At 41.0% G+C, this 19,851-nt stretch overlaps 1 protein-coding gene across 1 annotated transcript in view; it reads left to right on the top strand.

The window, feature by feature from the left end:
• The window catches only part of LOC117425379 (tRNA pseudouridine synthase-like 1), a 52,615-nt gene that overhangs the window by 20,298 nt on the left and 12,466 nt on the right, over nucleotides 1-19,851 (top strand). Inside the window, exons 4-5 of the mRNA XM_059001963.1 lie at nucleotides 7,311-7,460; nucleotides 8,912-9,085. Coding sequence (XP_058857946.1) covers nucleotides 7,311-7,460; nucleotides 8,912-9,085 — 324 coding nt within the window. The remainder of the gene's footprint in view (nucleotides 1-7,310; nucleotides 7,461-8,911; nucleotides 9,086-19,851) is intronic.

Here is a 19,851-nt window from a genome sequence, read left to right on the forward strand (position 1 = left end):
CTTGAATTAGGAATATTCCATTGTCTTTGTAATTAGAAAGAAAGCTTGTTATAACATACTGGATATATTTTCAGCATCTATAGATACTAGCATGCTATCAGAAGGCACACATTCTGTTTGTAGAGATATCTGTGTTATGCGTTGAGTAGCACAGTAATGGTTTGTGGTCAATTATTTGTAATTTATGTAATGATTTGTGTGTTAAATATTTTTTGTTTCTTAATTCTAACTAACAACTCCCCGAAGAAAAGTTAAAACTGTCTAAATTTAGAGATTTTAAATCTATTTTTGAGATCTGAAGTAAAAGCAAACCAGTAATTGAAAGCATTTCAGTAGCTGTAATGTACTAAATTAGCTACCTGACTACACTGAATAAACATCAATTTCCAGCAGTTCCTTTTTATGTCTCGATATAGCCTTTCCTCGCCCCAGGAATTGAATTGGCAGGACTGTGCATATTTTCCATTTCATTAACACACAATCTGAGCATTGTTGTTAGCTCGAGATGTATTGTTAGATGTATTTTTCATACTCCCATGCCAGAGCTGTCAGTGAAATGATGTCATCGCGGAGAGGAAGCCTAGCTTTCTGAGATTATCACATGAGCAGCTGGAGGGTTAACCAGTCATCAATCTGGAATCAATTTAGAGCCAGTATGGTACATTACTAGTGAAATCAGCAGCCAGTGCCATACCTAGTACTGGATCCAGTAAAGACGTATCATACAAATATTCTTTAAGCAGCTTTATTTCTCAGCAGCTATGTCACTATCATCCTAGAAAATGGATTATAAGCCATGAAATGCAGTGTGGGTTGTGTGTCTGCCCTATGATGAGAAGCCTCCTTTCTCTTTCTGTCTATTCTTTCTCTTGTGTTGACACTTGACTGATGTTTTTGTGTGTTTTAAGTCTATGCTAGCAGCAGACTGGCGGTGTCAGTATTTTAATTGTATTCAGCTGTTTGAATTAAACAGAAAGTAATTGGGAAGCGTGTGGTTTCAGATGGACGGCACTGCAGTTGCCGTGGCAATCCATTACATAGAAATGACATTTTAGAACATTAATAAGCTGTACATAAATAGTGAACCAGACCTCAGCAAATACATGATTTATTAATAGTGCCAACTAATCAAGTATTTCAAGCTAATCAAGCTGTAACATGCTGAAGTAGTCATTCTACACCTAGTGATTGTTGGCTAGAGACATAAGAAAATGTATGAACGAGAGGAAGCCATCCAGCCCATCTTGTCTGTTTCTAGTTGATTGATCTCAAAACTTTGGTAAGTCGGCTCTTAAAGCAGCCCAACAATTCAACTCGCCCCTCTTTCTAGCAAGGCCCTCTGTCCCAGGTCTGTCTCCACTTCATTTCCATCTGTGTCCTCTGGTCCTGGTTTCTGTGCTGAGTTTAAAGTATTGGCTAGGGTTGACTTAATGCCCTTTTAAGATTTTAAAAACACCTATCGGTTTTGGGCGTCCCAGGAGAAATTTCATGAGTTTATGCTAATCAGTACAGAGCAGTTTAGTAAATTGCAGCCAATAGGTGTCACTGTGGTACTAAATGCTAGCAATTACAAAGCATTAATAGGTTTGCTTAAGTCATATGCTTGCCATTTACTTTTCCCTAAATTGAATTTACTGGTACTACATCAACAATGTTTTTGAGAATGAATTGATAAATTAAGCAAAGGCTCCTTCAGTGTTCCTTTCTTTCCCAGTTCCAGCAGGCCTGCTTGATCTGAGTTTCATCCCAGAGCTGTATTGCTGAAGTGAAGCTGGCTGTGTGGCTGCAGCAGACCTGCTTGATTTGAGTTTCATCCCAGAGCTGTATTGCTGAAGTGAAGCTGGCTGTGTGGCTGCAGCAGACCTGCTTGATCTGAGTTTCATCCCAGAGCTGTATTGCTGAAGTGAAGCTGGCTGTGTGGCTGCAGCAGGCCTGCTTGATTTGAGTTTCATCCCAGAGCTGTATTGCTGAAGTGAAGCTGGCTGTATGGCTGCAGCAGGCCTGCTTGATTTGAGTTTCATCCCGGAGCTGTATTGCTGAAGTGAAGCTGGCTGTGTGGCTGCAGCAGGCCTGCTTGATTTGAGTTTCATCCTGGAGCTGTATTGCTGAAGTGAAGCTGGCTGTGTGGCTGCAGTAAGTCCTGCGGGCCATTCTAGTCATATAAAGTGGAGCGCATGTGTGCATCCTGGCTGTGCAAAGTTGCTGGAGATTCAACAGGAAGCATTGCATTGGCTCTGGCACTTCCTCTGGTTAGGGAGGTAAAATCACTGCGCTACAGCATCCTACCTGGACACTAATAATGAAGGCATTAGCTGAATCCTTTGTATTGTTAACAGGTGATTTGATTAACCTGTTGGATTTGTTAGAGCATCTTACAGCACTGGGAAATCACCCTTCTGGGTGGGGGGGTTAATCCAGGGAGATGCTGAAAAATGCTCTAAATCCTGTTGAGATGTAAACCGATCAAATTAACCCCATAAATTACTGTTTGAAGTTATGGATAATGTAGGTAAAAACATCAGAGTCTTTTTCAAAAAATCCATATGCTCTGATTACATTGGTGCTGGCTACTCAAGGCTAGTGTTTGTGCGGAAGGTCCCTATGAGTGCACATCACAAAGATATGTGTGTCACTGTTCACAAGCAGCATGCCAGCATGAGAGCTGAATACAGGTGCTCAACCTTTGAAGCTTGTAGTCTGGAACGTGACCCTGTGATCAAGGTTTGAGCTCTGCTCCCATGAACGTGACCCTGTGCTCAGGGTTTGAGCTCTGCTCTCATGAACGTGACCCTGTGCTCAGGGTTTGCAGGATAGAGCTCTGCTCTCATGAACGTGACCCTGTGCTCAGGGTTTGAGCTCTGCTCTCATGAACGTGACCCTGTGCTCAGGGTTTGCAGGACAGAGCTCTGCTCCCATATTCAGAACAGCTGCAGTTAAAGGGTATAATGTCATTTTAATCTCATACCTCTTTATGATCATTTGCAGTACCACTGAGTTCTGTTGCCCCAATACTGGGATTTCTTCACGTCTTTGTGACAGAGGTTCAAGCTGATAAAACGTGACATGTTTTTTGTTCCGAAATTTGGAAGCGCAGACAAATGGCCAAGCAATGATTCTCCAAGCAAGCTGAGAACCAATAAGAGTCAGAGAAAGAGCACTTGAATTTAGGTTGATTCTGTAAGTTTTGGGCTTCATTTGAATAAAACTAAATTAGCAAGAAGCTTACTTATTGCAGGCAGGAACAGGTGAATTACTGTTCTGAGGAGTTTCTTAAAATGAAATACTTTAAACTCAGCACAGAAAGCAAGGCCAGAGGACACAGTTGGAAATGAAGTGAAGACTTAGGACAGGGTAGAAGACACTTCTTCACACTGAGAGTGGTGAGGGATGGAATGGGCTGCCTAGTCATGTTGATGAATCATTGGGATCTTTAAAGACAAGGTTTAGGGATCTATCAGCTGTTAGGTTCTAGAGGCGAATGCCTCCTCTTGTTGGTAAATTCTCATGTTCTTTATTGCTCTATACTGTCAAAACTGTTTTTATTGCTCTCCTGAAGGATAAGTCTCAAAAGGGCCTTTTTTGAAGGGTCTAGAGTAGGTAGAACTGGCACAGTGGAGAAGCAGCCTCAAGGCAGAGCACATTTATAGAGAAATGACAGCTCAGTGTTTGAGCAACATAACCCAGAGCCACTCACAATGATGGAAACCCCATAAAATAGTCAGGGGAATGTAGAAAAGAAATAAAAAAAAACATAATTTCAAGTGACCAGACAAGATTTTTCAAGACCACTGCAGAGGAACTATACTCCTGTCTGCACACATTTACTGCAGTTTCACTGCCTCACACTGCAGAGGAACTATACTCCTGTCTGCACACATTTACTGCAGCTTCACTGCCTCACACTGCATAGGAACTATACTCCCGTCTGCACACATTTACTGCAGTTTCAGTGCCTCACACTGCATAGGAACTATACTCCTGTCTGCACACATTTACTGCAGTTTCAGTGCCTCACACTGCATAGGAACTATACTCCTGTCTGCACACATTTACTGCAGTTTCACTGCCTCACACTGCATAGGAACTATACTCCTGTCTGCACACATTTACTGCAGCTTCACTGCCTCACACTGCATAGGAACTATACTCCTGTCTGCACACATTTACTGCAGTTTCAGTGCCTTGGGACAACACAAGCAGCTTACAAATAAGATTCAGTCACATTGGGCTTAAAAAGAAGCCTGAAATCTAGGACTACACTTTTTAAAAAAAGATCAAAGCTTTCTCTTAACTTTCAGATATTAGGATGAGATGTGAGTCAGCAGCGAGAAATTCAAATCAGCTTGGGTTTAATCTGAGGAAGCTCATCTGTGTGTTTTGCTGAAGGATAATAACTAAAGGTTAAAAAATAAATAAAAATGTTCTTTCCTTGCATTAGCATATTATTCTCACAAGTGCCTTAGGGCTAGGCTTGAGATTTTGCTTTCAGTTTTTTTCTAAAAAAGACTATTTGTTTGTTTAAATGTCAAAACAGAGGTAACAAAATGTTACTGGCTTAATGAAAACATAGTGCCTTAATACTACTGATCAGAGTCATGAACAGAATAAACCAATGGAACAAAGGCTATATACAGTAGAGAGTCAATTGTCCAATCTTTGATCAACCGTATTATCTAATGAACTGAGACACACACAGGTACTGCTGGTAGAAGCGCTGGTGTGCGTATTTATTAATTCAAAAATTAAAAGCACGGATTAACAAACACACACAGCTCAAAGAGCCAAATAAAAAGGGTTAACAAAACAAGTCTCAAACACAAAATAACACCTCCACCAAAAACAAGTACCGTGATGGTCTTTCCAGCAAGTGTAGCAATTTATTTTCTTTGTTTTAGATCTTTCTCCCGTCTCTCTCACTCTCTCTCTCCTTCAACACCCACCCCGCTACGTGGCCGTCTCCCAATTAGTAATCACTTCATCAATCCAGAGACGGTCACCTTCTGCAGGCGTTTAGAGGGGTGGGGCCTTAACCCCGTCCACGCTGCCAAACAATAACACAACAACCCGTTCTAAATAAACTCACTGCAATACATTTAAATAATAATACATTTTCCAGCAGGGTGCCCCACTGATCACAGGCAGGGCTCTTCTGCCCTGCTACATACACACACAGCTTCTGCTGCTTAAATAGCTACAAGATTTAGCTGCCAAAAAAAGGACCAGCAGACTGAGGCAAATGAAAGTTACAGAATTATTCAGACCAGCAAAACCTTAGATGGAGCATTGTGTGCTTTAAATTGTTGCAGTTAAGCAAATTAAAACAGTCGCCTCGTTCTTGATTTCTCTTCTGTTTCATCAGTAAGGGCTGGAGATCCTGTCTATGTTATTGAGCAGCACTTTAATTGCACGTTATTACAATGCCTAACAGCAAGTGTCAAAGTATAGAAACATTTTACTGAATTTTTGAAGTTTAATGATTCTTAAAGTACTGTAATGTGTCAAAGTTGTACTGAATTGTATTCTTTCATGATTTTCAAAGTTTTGGTATATGGTACGTTTAATTTCAGTATTTCATTGCCTTAACTGTAGGTGTTAAAGTTTTACCGAATTGTATGCTTAATGTGATAGAATAGGTTACTAGCTATATGTCATTGATGAGCTGTGTAGAGAGATAGAACTCCAGCATGGATCAGCTGTGTAGAGAGATGCAAGACATGTGTTACAGAGTAGTGAGGGGAAGGAATATGTTAGCTAGTCATGTTGTTGTTGAATCCTTGGAATGCTTTGAGACCTGACTTGACAGAGTTTTGAGATCAATCAGCTAATAGGAACAGGACATGCACTGATGGACCAAATGGCCTTCTGTCGTTCATAAATGTTCTTACAGTTATGTATATAAAGAAACAAAGTAAAAAGCCGATTAGGTTTAGAGCTGCATTCATTGATTATTCTGATAATTACCACGTGCAACCTGGCAGGCTTTAAAAAATATATATATATATATATAGTCATAAAGATCATTCGGCCCATCTTAGCTTAGATCTTAGTAAAGTTGAGTCTTAAGGATTCAAGGGATTCTGTCTCAACACCATGACTAGGTAGCCTTCCATACCCTCACCACTCTCTGTGTGAACAAGAGTTTCCTTCCCTCTGTCCTAAGTTTATCTCCACTTAATTTCCAACTGTGTCCTCTTGTCCTGGTTTCTGTGCTGCACTTAAAGTAATGGTTTAGGTTAACTATGTCAACTCCTTTTAAGATTTTAATTATGTCCCCAAACCCCTAGATGGCACAGATGTGCGGCTCAAACATCAAAGTGTAAAAAGTTGCTAAAAAGTGCAAGTAACACTATATTTCTTTACCCCTACCAGCGTGCTGTTTAAAAGCCATGTGGATAGGGCCTGCAGTGGCATGCACATTATAATAACAAGAGTAAAGAGTCCCTTTCCCATCCCAGTGTGCTTTGCACCCTTCAAACAAAGCAGCTCCTCTTCTAGGTCTGTTCTGGTGACCGGGTGAACACTTTCCCTTGAGGGAGCGGCTGCACTAAACCCAGCTACACCCAGCTGGAGCTGCCATTGCCTGCAATGAATTCAACACGAGCTGATGGGATTAAGAATGAAAAAACCCTCGCTGTAAATGATGATCATCTGTAAATACCAGCTGAGACGAGCTCTGGGAACTCAGATTCTCACAGTATATAGACTCTCTAGAATGTACATTTCTCTTCCATTGTCATAACCGCACAGTCACATTTCAGTTTGCCAGCCCACATGAAAAGCAGTGCGGTGTAGAGAAGCGGCTGTTTGCTCAGATTGAAATGCATGTGACAGTGTTTGTATGGTAGAGACAGCTGTGCTGAAGGGATGCCACAGTGATGTGTGTCTCAGGGAAGGTGACCTACTTTTATGTGTAGTTTCATGTGTTGCAGTGAGCTGATGAATCACACTGCAGTGCAGAGCGGGTGAAGAGAGCATCCTATCTGTGTCCAGGAGCTCAGGCAGGGAAATGATTGTACTGGGGATACCCTGTTAGATATTGCATGAATGTGAAAAGACAGGAACTTCGTTTTCTAAGATTCAAATAAGTGGTCCGCAGTGATAAAGTGTTAAAATGCGGACTCCATAGCATAGATTGTAAGAGCAAATGCAGGCCATAATTTGTTGAAAACAACAGCGACAATCTTCATGCCACAGTAAGAGGAAACTGATATTTTAATTATATTTGAATGTCAATCACTTTTCCTAGTTGGTCATGTGTCGTGTTTAATTGTGAAAGCCTTACAGAATATCTTTGCTCGTTCTTGTTCCAGCATCCTCAAGGCCTACCGAGTGGCAGATGACTTCCACGCCCGTTACCGTGCCTTATCCAGGACATACGTTTACCGGATCATTACCGGGGCCCGGCATTACTCCCAGCTCCCCGTGTTCGAGAGGAGCCTCTGCTGGGCTGTGCATGAGAAGTGAGTCTGGGTAATGTGTTAATCTGGGACTGGCCCAAACGTTTGTGCATAAGAAGTGAGTCTGGGTGATGTGTTAATCTGGCCCAAACTTTTGTTTCAATCTCCTTGGCAGCCAAAATGGTATTTGCATTTTTGATATCTCCCAATAAATGCATATGGTGTTTCAGTAGTTCACAACACATTTGAATAATGTTTTATTTATTATGCAGAATGAACAATTGCCCCAACACGCTTGGTCCACCGGGTCTGCTGGACAAAGCAGTAGACCACCCATAACAGAGAGCACCAAGGGGCAGCTGCAACGGGGGAGAGGGGGAGGCTGTGGAATGCGAATGAATCAAACGCAGTAGAGGAATACATTACCAGTCTATAGATATTTCTCTGATGGGCCAGACTTTCTCCCATTTTTAAACAAACACTTCTGCTGTATACACAGGAGCTGAACACATATCTTAAACACATCCCATAACGTTCAGTGGGGTAAAGGGCCTCCATTGGCAGTCTGTGCTAATTTGTATTAAAAGCTTGCAGGTGTTTGCTTTGTTCTTCAGACCAATGCTGCCGTCTCTCACTTGTTATTTCTTCAGAGGGTCGACACTGCAGCCCTTTCTCCAGGAAGGTCCAAAGAGTCATTACTGTTCACTTTTCCAATCATGGATACAAAAGAACCTGCATACCGATAATTTAACGCATTTTTATTTTTACCTTTAACTCCTGTTTTTTGAAAGGAGAAAATTCTGTGTTCATGTTACAAAACTTAAATACAAACCATTTAAAAGAGCTATTGAATTGCATTACTGTTATTTGTTTTGTAAAAATAAAAATAAAATCTCCTTTAAAAAAACAGGTGTTAATTAAAGACTGGAGTAAGTGCTTTGAGAATGTGCCCCCGTAACCCCTCATGACTGGAATCTCCAACAGGGAGATGCAACTTTTATATATTACAAAATATCAGATCATACAGTCATTTAAAGAAAAGGATATCTGCTATTCCTCTGTATTGCAATTTAAAGAATATTGTTCTGCCTTTAAGTGAAATATTATTCTTTTCCTAATAATTGTCTACTAATGTTTTTATAATAGTAATACTAAATGCAGGTTTTTGCAATACTAAATGCATTGTATTCTGTATATGTTTTTATAATAGCAATACTAAATGCATTGTGCTCTGCATGTTTTTATAATAGCAATACTAAATGCATTGTGCTCTGCATGTTTTTTTAATAGCAATACTAAATGCATTGTGCTCTGCATATGTTTTTATAATAGCAATACTAAATGCATTGTATTCTGCATATGTTTTTATAATAACAATACTAAATGCATTGTGCTCTGCATATGTTTTTGATGCTGTAGTATTGTATGTCCTTTACTGCTGGGAAAGTTAAACTACAGCCTTTTTGTGTCTCTTTCAAACGTCAGTAGGCTAACACATGTTCTTTCTGAAACAGCCATTTGAATGTGACAGCATTGCAAGAAGCTGCCAAGCTGTTGCTGGGGACCCATGACTTCAGTACATTCAGATCACTGAACTCCGAGACACCTTTCAAGTCCCCCATCAAGACACTCCTGCAAGCGGAGGTGTGCAGTGGAGCGGGCTCTTTCTCACAGCATCCCTTTCACAGGTAAGGCATGCCTTCTGCAAGCAGAGGTGTGCAGTGGAGTGGGCTCCTCACAGCATCACTTTCACAGGTAAGGAGGCATGCTGCAGGGCAGCCAGAGCTGTCTGGACAACTTGCTTCCTCTTCATTTGCAGCTATTGAAAGATTAGACCAGCTAGTAACTAGACCTTCTGATTGGAGTGAGTTTGAAATAAAAATGAATACGTGATTAGGTTTGGTTACTTTCGTGGGTGACCACTGGATAAAGGAGCTGGACACAGAACAATGTGTTTGACACGCCACACAGGTACTCAGGTTTTATTTAAACACACATTTTCATCTCCATTATTGTACGCTGCCGCCACTGGGCTAGGCGAGCGATATTGTGCAGCTGAGACATTTTCCCTCAGCGGCAACTCTAGCTCTAACCAATCAGATGGGTGGTTTGGGATTGCATGGTACATCATATCTGGATGAAAACTTGATTTGTGTGATTAATCTCTTATACTACTTCATCACACACACAAGTAACAAGAAGACATGTTAATCCCAAATTACATTCAAAACATGTTGGCCTGGTTCTGTTTGGTGCCTGTTAGGGGTAACACAGCTCTTGATATTTAATTCTGTAAGAACAGAAAGTTAAGGCGGAAAAATGAAGTTTTCAGAATCATAAGGCATTGTTGCTCTACTAAATTAACACATCTTTCATTGCTGTTTATTTAAAATGTAACTAAGAAATGCAATACATGTACATTTCAATTTTGTAACCTTTTAAAAAAAGCTCACTATTCATGAATGACAAGGTAGAGTTGAGATGATGGGAAACATACTGTAGTATAGTACAATTCCTCCCATTTCTTTCCTGGTCTGTAAATAACAATATTTTCTTTAATAAATGAACTGCATATACTGGACTTACACTGCTAAACGTCATATCATTTAGTTTGAAATCCTTGCTTTTCCATCTCATCATCACTGGAACTCCAGTCCATCATTTGTGGCCAGTTTGGCTGTATTGGTAGAGGCATGATTTACTTTGGAAACCGCCGCCGCATACACTGTTTTATGTGTGTCCACCAATTTTGCGGTATCGCCCCTCACCACTCCCCACTAGCGGTGCCATCTTTAACATCTTAAAAGGAGTTGATATAGTTAACCTGAACCAATACTTAAAACGCAGCACAGAACCAGGACCAGCGGACACAGCTGGAAATGAATTAGGACTGAGGGTATGGACTGGGTTATCTAGCCGTGTTATTGACCCAGTTTTGAGATTGTCAGGCACTAGGAAGTGGAGGAGCAGAGGTGACCTTCCTCCTGTTCATAGATTTCTTATGCTCTTTTGCTCTTTGCTCTTTTCTTGTGTGGAAAGGATAGCTGAAGGGTGACGTCAGACCAGGAAATACAGAAACACAGTACAGTGAGAGCAATGCGCTGGTGCGCTGATTTATTCAATAAAACAGTTTAAACAAAACAATACACTCAACAAACCAAACGGCACGTTGGCCAAAATAAATAGACAAACAAAACAGTGGACAAACCCCAAACAATGAGTTATTGTCTTAGCAACAGGCTGTTGCGGCTCTGCTGCCTCTGTATTAGCATATTGTTTCGAGGATACATTGTGAATGTTCACAGAGTACTGAATGAGGAGGAGGCTGGATATGCCGGATGAGCCGCCAAAGGGGTCGAGTGGCTTGTTTTTGCCCATCCTCATGAGTACAACAAACACAGCAAACTATGAACATTCAGGGAGTGTGCTGTTTACACAACAAGCACAATGTTCTGAAAGACAGTACGTTTAAACCTGTATTCAACAGATAGTATCAGAGATTTACTTTCCTTTGACAGGCTTCATAATGTAAAGTTCTGTCATTGGATTTGAATGAATGCAAGATAGATTCTAAAATGAGGTTCGGTAAGAGAAAGAATTCACTCAGGACCACAGAATATAAAAAAGTTGTTGGAAGCTAAATATCTCAATGTCGTATGACATAAAGATTATTCCACAGTGAATTTCTGTGATTTAGGGATATCGTGCTGTAAATGTTCCAGAGGAGCTGAATTATACAAGCTGTGACAGCTTGACTATGGTCACTGATTACGTTTAGATTACATATTTCTCAGTACTATTGTAAAAGGTGAATCTGGTAAACTACCATTGAGATGCTTGCATTATATATATGATATTGAAGAGCAACCACAGCAGCTGCTCCTTTCAGTGCACACTGTTGCTAGGCAACAGTCTGTGCAGCCATACAGAGCTCATCTCATCTTTACCTCATCTGGTAAAGGCACGGCCGTGTGGTGTGCAGGGTGTCTTACAGGCAGGGGTGCGCAGGGGTCCCCGAGGATCTCCCCTGGTAAAGGCATGGCCGTGTGGTTCCTGGCTGTGCAGAGTTACAGATCTCTGTGTGGTGTGCAGGGTGAGTCTTACAGGGTAGTGCAGCTTCCAGGCTGTGCAGAGTTGCAGATCTCTGTGTGGTGTGCAGGGTGAGTCTTACAGGGTAGTGCAGCTTCCAGGCTGTGCAGAATTACAGATCTCTGTGTGGTGTGCAGGGTGAGTCTTACAGGGTAGTGCAGCTTCCAGGCTGTGCAGAATTACAGATCTCTGTGTGGTGTGCAGGGTGAGTCTTACAGGGTAGTGCAGCTTCCAGGCTGTGCAGAGTTACAGATCTCTGTGTGGTGTGCAGGGTGAGTCTTACAGGGTAGTGCAGCTTCCAGGCTGTGCAGAATTACAGATCTCTGTGTGGTGTGCAGGGTGAGTCTTACAGGGTAGTGCAGTTTCCTGGCTCTGCAAAGTTGCAGGTCTTTGCTGGGGATTCCACTCGAAGCGTTGCATTGGCCCTGGTGCTCCCACAGGTTGGGGAGTCAGAATCTTCAAGGACTGTTTCTCCCAATGAGTACAAGCGGATACCTGCAGGGCAGGACTTTTGTCCTCTTGGGTCCATCCACTGCCAAGCTTCTTGGTGTAAAGAGGCCATTGACTTAGCAGTAAGATCAGCGCACCCACTGACCTTTAGATCTCCAGAGCTGTTGTGGGGATTGCTGTGGTAGCAACAGAAGAGTCTGAATGCCAGCACTGAGATGGTTTAAAGTTTAGAGAAAGAGAGAATTCATTTTTATCAAGGTGTCAAATTCAAATAAACAATAGGGGCCTATATACTAAGAGCCGGCAAGTAGATGCGAGTGCATATTTAATTTGAGCTGTGCAAGTGCGCAGCTCAGAGGTTGCAGGCTATGTATTAACTGCGGAGTGTTGAAAACTGCACCTGTGCATCTGAAAGTGGGCCGGAGTATTTAAATGAAGCGAAAGCGCCGCACATCAGAATAGTGTGGGCTCTGTATTTGGCTGAAGGGGGAATTGTGTGGCTGTTGTTTGAAATCCTGGCACCGTGTCCCATACCCCTTTCACACAGGCAAAGTGTTCATGACAGGCCACAGATCATTCTCATGGCTACAGAATCTTCACTTCAACAAAATCTTTTTTGTTGTTCTTTCGACACCCTGCGATGCAAATGCATTATATTGCACACTGCATATCATTTAAAACAACTATGAAGATTTTGATAGGGGCACCTTTTAATATTTTAAACACCCTCATTTAATTTACAACTATGTATTCATTTCCATTACCATTGTTAAACCATCTCAATTACTGTACATCATGACTATCAGATGATGATAAAACATGCAAATCAAGAATTCTAGCTGTACATCCCTTGAACAGAACTGTTTGCTTTCCTCTCCCTGTAAGGAAGATTTAGTCACTGCAGTACTGTACACACAACCTGTTTCAGAAAATAGATACATTCTGCCTGGAGACACACTCTTTTTAAGATTAGCAGAAATGACAGAAATGCAGAATTAGCAAAAACCACCAAGCTCAATGGAACGCGGGTAGTACCAGCAACATTGTATAGTTCCATAGATATTCCAGCAGTGTGATCTTCTGCTTTATCTGTCTCTGTATCATATTGTGCGGTTGTGTTTTAACTACTAACATCCTATTAAACAATTATTAATAAATGAAACAAAAGATACTAAACAGAAGCAGTCATCACTCTTGACTACTGGGCTAATTGTTTCTTTGTCACTCTGAAAAAACATTTCGTAATTGGCGAGAGCGACAGCAAAAACACTGACCGCATTACAGTAAAATAAACGATTTATTTTTAACATAGCCCTTCTTAACAAATTAAGCCATACAAATACAGGCACTGAGTCAGAGACGTCACATTCCCCCCCCCCCCCCCCCCCCCCCCAAAGACATGTTTAAAACTAAATTAAATATGTATATACAGTATATTATTAATGTATGCATTCTTGGTATACACAAGATATCTCATTAAAGGTCATGACATACAGCATTTTTATGTTATTGCCACATGTGCTCATGACAGAAACACCGTATGTCATGGCTTTTCATGACTGATCTCTGTCTGGAGAGCACACTCACACAAGCACATATTTTTATAGTCCTGTCACATCATTTACACCAAGTCCAAAATGGTGCAAAGTTAAGCATGTGCAACAATGGAGTGATTAGAGGCTCACTTTAGTACATACCATTTATGCCCAAGCGTAGCTGGTCTGCATGTGTAAATCAGGAGCGTCTCAGAGATCAATGAGATGCTGAGGAGCTATCTGCATATTCTCTGGAGCATCTTGCTGTGGAGGCATAAAGTTGCCCTTGCAAATTTGCACATGCACATTTTTCAAGATGCACTGGGCATTTCCCTTTTGTAATAACGGGAAATAGTTCAATCATAGACAATGTAATGAACTGTGTGCTGGAAATTATAAATATGTTAATATGTCATAGATGGTAAACTGTACTTTAAAATGTTATGATTGCCATTTTTGATCAACACTTTTATCGGGCGCGAGATACTGGGAAGTAAATAAAAACACATTCTAAATGCCAGTTTGCTTGTTGTAATACTACACCCCCTCCCATCCACACACCCTGCTTGGGTTTATTAAGATACTGGCCTCAGCAGCTTTAATTTGAACTGACAGTCCTGCTTCATGCCTGCCTAGTACATTTAGGAGACAGTACTGGAGATTGGTGTGCAATCATTCAGAGTGGTTTGAGTGCAACACTCAAAAGGTTTTTTCTTCATTGTTGACTGTGAGTTCAGGAGCTGCTCTTCAGTTCTAATTGCCTATCATAGACAATACATATATAATGTATGCAAGATCAGGCAAAGTGTCTTTATACAGTCGGGACGCCTCGGGAAAAGGAAAAATATCCTGAATAAGCGGCTGTCCCAGTTAAAAGAGAGGCAGCTGAGATGACCTTAGTCACTTTTTTGTTTCTTACTGAAAAGAAAAATAATGAAATGACATCACATTATGATTAAATGCTAAATACATAATTTAAAATACGAGTCAATGTTTTTTTAATTCCTAAACATAATTAATCGCACCCGCGATGTTGACACACCAACTTTCTTTGCAACTGTTGCCTGAGAAACCACAGGGTAATCCCGTACTCACTGCACTGTGCTAACCGAACCTGTCTTGCTCTGAAAAGCGATCTCCGGTCATCATTTGAAAATACTGTATCCCTATTAAATGAAGTGATGTCCCAATTAAACGACATAAATAGCATTGGGATGAACCGTTGATCCCATTTAAGCAGCAATCCCGATTATCAATATACCTGTGCCGACTGTACTGCAGTAAAGATAGAATTCTGTTGCTTTAAAACCTTTGTAAGAAGCACATCAGCTCCTATCACTATCACTAATTAAAATGAAAAGTGTGACAGTCATTGGAATCAGGTAATTATCTTATAAATCCACACAGGCTGCCTCCTCTCGGGTCTCACATGTACAGCTGTCCTCATAGGCACTGCTGAGCGCATTGATAACTAAATTATATGTCGACATGCTATTTGCAGTGTCTGTGTGTGGCGGAGTGTCCCGCCCCTATGTATTATTATTTGTATTTTTGTTTACGGCGCGGGTAAAAGCGCCGCGTCTTTTATTATTTTATATTTAAAAACCCAGTGAGGATGCATGGCTGATCAGCTACTGATTATTTAACTAGCTGACAGTCGTGCATCCTTACCAAACGCGTGCAGACTCTGGCCGAGGGATAATAAGATAATTACCAACTAGTTAATCCCTCGGCCAGAGTATATAAACCTGCAGCTCTCTGCACTTGAGGTTGGGTGTACAGAGGAGAGTACAGGGAGCGGAGAGAGCGAGCAACATTCGAAAAACAATTGCTAAAACGTGCTGGATTGTCCAGCACGACACTTACTTGTTTGTTTGTTTATTCGTTTGGCCCTCGTGCCCTTTTGTTTTGTGTTTTGTTGTTTTGTTTAAATCTTTTGTTTTGTTTGTTATTAAATACGCTGAGTGCAATAGCATTCAGCTTCACCCGCCCATCCACTGTTTTGGTGTCAGTTACTGAGGGATGGAACCGCATAACAGTCTCGCGTTTTGATTGGTCCATGTCTGTCACATGAATATGTCGTCACACGAGTGGAAAAGCGTGCAGGCATTTTTAACATTGTGATCAGATAGAGAGTGATCTGCTTTCCACAACCTTACCATTAAAATATAATGTGGTATTACACTGTACTGATATTACAAACTATGAGGAATTACTTTATATAAATTATCATGTTATGCACGAATGTAAGAATTGGCTTTCTGTGGTGGTGTACTTTTTTCTTTCAAGTAGCATATATCTATAATCGTTTTTGCGATATATTTTAATATAAAACATATACGCTATTGCAGTTTTGTTACAGGATACATTAGTTTATCTCTAATGTAATCACAGTTTTACATATAGACTGCCCCTGTTTTCATTTACGTCCCAAATTCTGGGCCGCTTTGCTTTTCAGATAACATCCCAAATTCTGGGCCGCTTTGGTTTTTAGATAACGTCCCAAATTCTGGGCCGATTTGGTTTGCAGATAACATCCCAAATTCTGGGCCGCTTTGGTTTTTATAACGTCCCAAATTCTGGGCCGCTTTGGTTTTTAGATAACGTCCCAAATTCTGGGCAGCCTTGGTTTTTAGATAACATCCCAAATTCTGGGCCGCTTTGCATTTCCGAATTCAGCCCAGTTTTGGAGAATCAGCTGACAGCCGAGTTTCTAAGTCATGCATGCACAGTTTACCATAAACTGGATCGTGAATTCATTTGAGAGTAACCCTTAGTACATTAATCAAAGTTCATGTATTTTTTACTCTCCCCAGAAATCTTTTTTTTTTTTTTAATGAAAAAAACAAAAATGTAAATGTTAAAAAACGTATTTCTTATTACATGAAGAAACTACATTGCACTGAAATAGATACATGAAAATTAATTTAAGCAGTCGTTTTCCTTTATTAAAGGCTAATATTAAAACACATTTTTGGAACGGAACATGGTATTCCGAAAAAATGACATCTCGTTTTCTTATGTAACGTCCATCAATATATTGTAGTGTTTCAGGTTCTTTTTGGACAGAAATGAGACTGCAACTGTGAGCAGATGAAGGCCGTTTATTTTGACAATAATTAAATAATCACAAAATAAAATCATAAAGTGAGGGAAAGGAGACTGGGAGTCGAAAGTGAAAATAAATGATTGTAGTAATTTTTCTTTTACCCTACCCTTCCCAGTCTTTTCCCCGCCCCTCTTGTGCGCAAAACCTGAACTCCAATTCCCCTCCACACACGTGTACCACCATGCAACCCTGGCACGCACACACCACCATGCAACCCCTGCACGCATACACCCACCATGCAACCCCTGCACGCACACACCACCATGCAACCCCTGCACGCATACACCCACCGTAGCAATTCTTTGCAAAATATATTTTCGGGTATTCAGCCCCATTCATGTCTATGGCAGTGTTATAAAACACATTTTCAGGCATATCTCTCGAACCCGAGCACGTAGAACCACCATTCAAAGTGATATAGACTCAGGGGAGCACCCCAAACCACCCCCTAAAAAGGTGTGGTGGTTCACCCAAAAACTCATGTCATGACGAAAAAATTCACTTTGCCAAGCCGTCCTGGCGTTTGAACCATGAAAATGGTGACTCCTTGTGCGGGGCCCCATGGGGCCCCAACGCAAAAAAAAAATCAAGTTCCTAACCCCCACAGAACCCGAGATACGCCTTGTCAAAAATGTCCAAAAACTACCCTTTTCGGGGTCATATCTCCATGACCCCGGGGCCTAGAAACCGGGTTGAACTTCCTAGGGTCATGTCTGGGGGCCCTCTTTCACAGGGAGCCACCCGTTTTCAAATGCTACATTTTCAACAAATTTTCACATTTTCAGCATGATGGCATGTCAAGGTTGCATTTCCAATAGCTTTTGAGCTCCAGGTTGGCAAAAAAAGTCTAAATTGGTGTCCTTTCTAGCTGGGGACACGTCACTTGGAGGGATCGACAGGGGCCCCGAGGTGGACCTCCATACCGATTTTCAAGTCTTGGGGACCCCCGGAACCCGAGATACAGCACCCTGAAAAATGTCTATGGGAAATTCCATTATAAAACCCCTTTGGGGCAACGCCCACCATCTGGCGGTGGGGTGGCGTTTGAACCCGTGGCTGATGTCTTTCTTTAGCTAAGACTCTTGGCACGCAAAGAATGTCCTTCTGAGTTTGTTGGCCCAGGGGTCGTGGAGATACGGGTACGATAAGAGACCACCCCCTTCCCTATGGCAAATCCCATTATAAAAACACCATCGGGGTAAGGCTCAGCTAATGGCGGTCGTGGGTCTTACGAACTCGAAGGAACCCATTTTCTTTAGCTAAGATTGTTGTGCATCTAAAAAGAGTACAGAAGCACCAATTTAAGTCCATTCCAAGTGTTTTGTGATCACAGTATCAGCCTGAGTGTATCGGAGCACAGTTTTGCACCAAAAGCGAGGGGAGGCGAAAAAAAGCACTATATACCCTATTCTTTAAGATATCACTTTGCACTGCAAATTTGAGGAACGCAACCACTTAGCAACTTGCAAATTGGTACTGCAATTTAAAGGCCTGTAGTGTCAGACTGGTAGTGCCTAACTGATTCAAGTGTTTTTGGAATGATTCTTGCAAAGACTGATTTATAAGAAAAAAGAGAGATTGACAAACAGCATTTTGCTTTATATGCAGAAACGGGCAACTACAAGAGGGTGTCAAACAAGCTGTGAATGTCCCAGGAGGCTACAGAGTACCTCTGAGTATGAATCCAGATGCTCGCAGTACCTGTTCTTAGATGTCCGAAACCACTGTATCGCTGTATAACTGTATACCCTATAAATATCACTTTTTATTGTGTATTTGAGGAACACAACCAATTACAAACTTCATTGGAATTGCTGTGCTATCAAAATATCAGTGTATAACTTTGCTGGGTATTGCAGTGTATGCTGGGTATCAAAAGGCCTTCAAACTTTTACAAAAGGCCGTCAAAGTTACAAAAGAATAGGTGTGCTCCTAACCCAATACTTGTCTTTTTAATTCTGTGCATCCAAATACTTGTAGTTAAAAGTTTTAAGAATTAAGCTTGTTGTTCTGTCCTAAACCAGCAGTTTGTCACCCAGATTTATTAAATAAACAGAGGGGGGGGGGGTCATCAGATTATTCTCCATTTTATTGTAACTGAGGTACCGTTCAGTTGAGCGAAAATTGTAAAGGGGTACTCGAGCTGAAACCTCCAGATAGAAGGGGTACAGTTTCAAAAAAAGGTTGAAAACCCCTGACCTACAGTATAAACTATCAGGAATAGATAAGGGAAATGCTGACTAATACAATACAATAGGATTTATTTGAAGTTTTTGAAGGGCACTGGTCTCTTAAACCCAGAAGTTCTGATAAACCCCTATGCCTCACTATATATTGATGGACATTACATAAGCAAATGAGATGACCTTTTTTTTTTTTTTTTTGGTATACCATGTTCCTAAATGTTTTCTGAGGAGAGTAAAAAATACATTAATTCATGTACTCTTGAATGAATTAACGGCCCAGTTTATGGTAAACTGTGCATGCATGACTTAGAAACTCGGCTGTCAGCTAAGCAGAATATCTCAAAAACTGGCCTGAATTTGAAAATGCAGAATTCGGAACGTTATCTGAAAACCGGAGTAGCCCAGAAATTGGGATGTTATCAAAGCGGCCCAGAATTTGGGACGTTATCTAAAAACCAAAGCGACCCAGAATTTGGGACGTTATCTAAAAACCAAAGCGGCCCAGAATTTGGGACGTTATCTAAAAACCAAAGCGGCCCAGAATTTGGGATGTTATCTGCAAACCAAATCGGCCCAGAATTTGGGACATTATCTGAAAAGTAAAGCGGCCCAGAATTTGCGACGTAAATGAAAACAGGGGCAGTCTATATGTAAAACTGTGATTACATTAGAGATAAACTAATGTATCCTGTAACAAAACTGCAATAGCGTATATGTTTTATATTAAAATATATCGCAAAAACGATTATAGATATATGCTACTTGAAAGAAAAAAGTACACCACCACAGAAAGCCAATTCTTACATTCGTGCATAACATGATAATTTATATAAAGTAATTCCTCATAGTTTGTAATATCAGTACAGTGTAATACCACATTATATTTTAATGGTAAGGTTGTGGAAAGCAGATCACTCTCTATCTGATCACAATGTTAAAAATGCCTGCACGCTTTTCCACTCGTGTGACGACATATTCATGTGACAGACATGGACCAATCAAAACGCGAGACTGTTATGCGGTTCCATCCCAAAAACCGGGCCTGTGTCATACCTCCAGTTACTTCCTGGTCCGTGACGTCATCC

This window comes from Acipenser ruthenus, chromosome 27 (genome assembly GCF_902713425.1).
Source record: "Acipenser ruthenus chromosome 27, fAciRut3.2 maternal haplotype, whole genome shotgun sequence".
NCBI lineage: Eukaryota > Metazoa > Chordata > Actinopteri > Acipenseriformes > Acipenseridae > Acipenser > Acipenser ruthenus.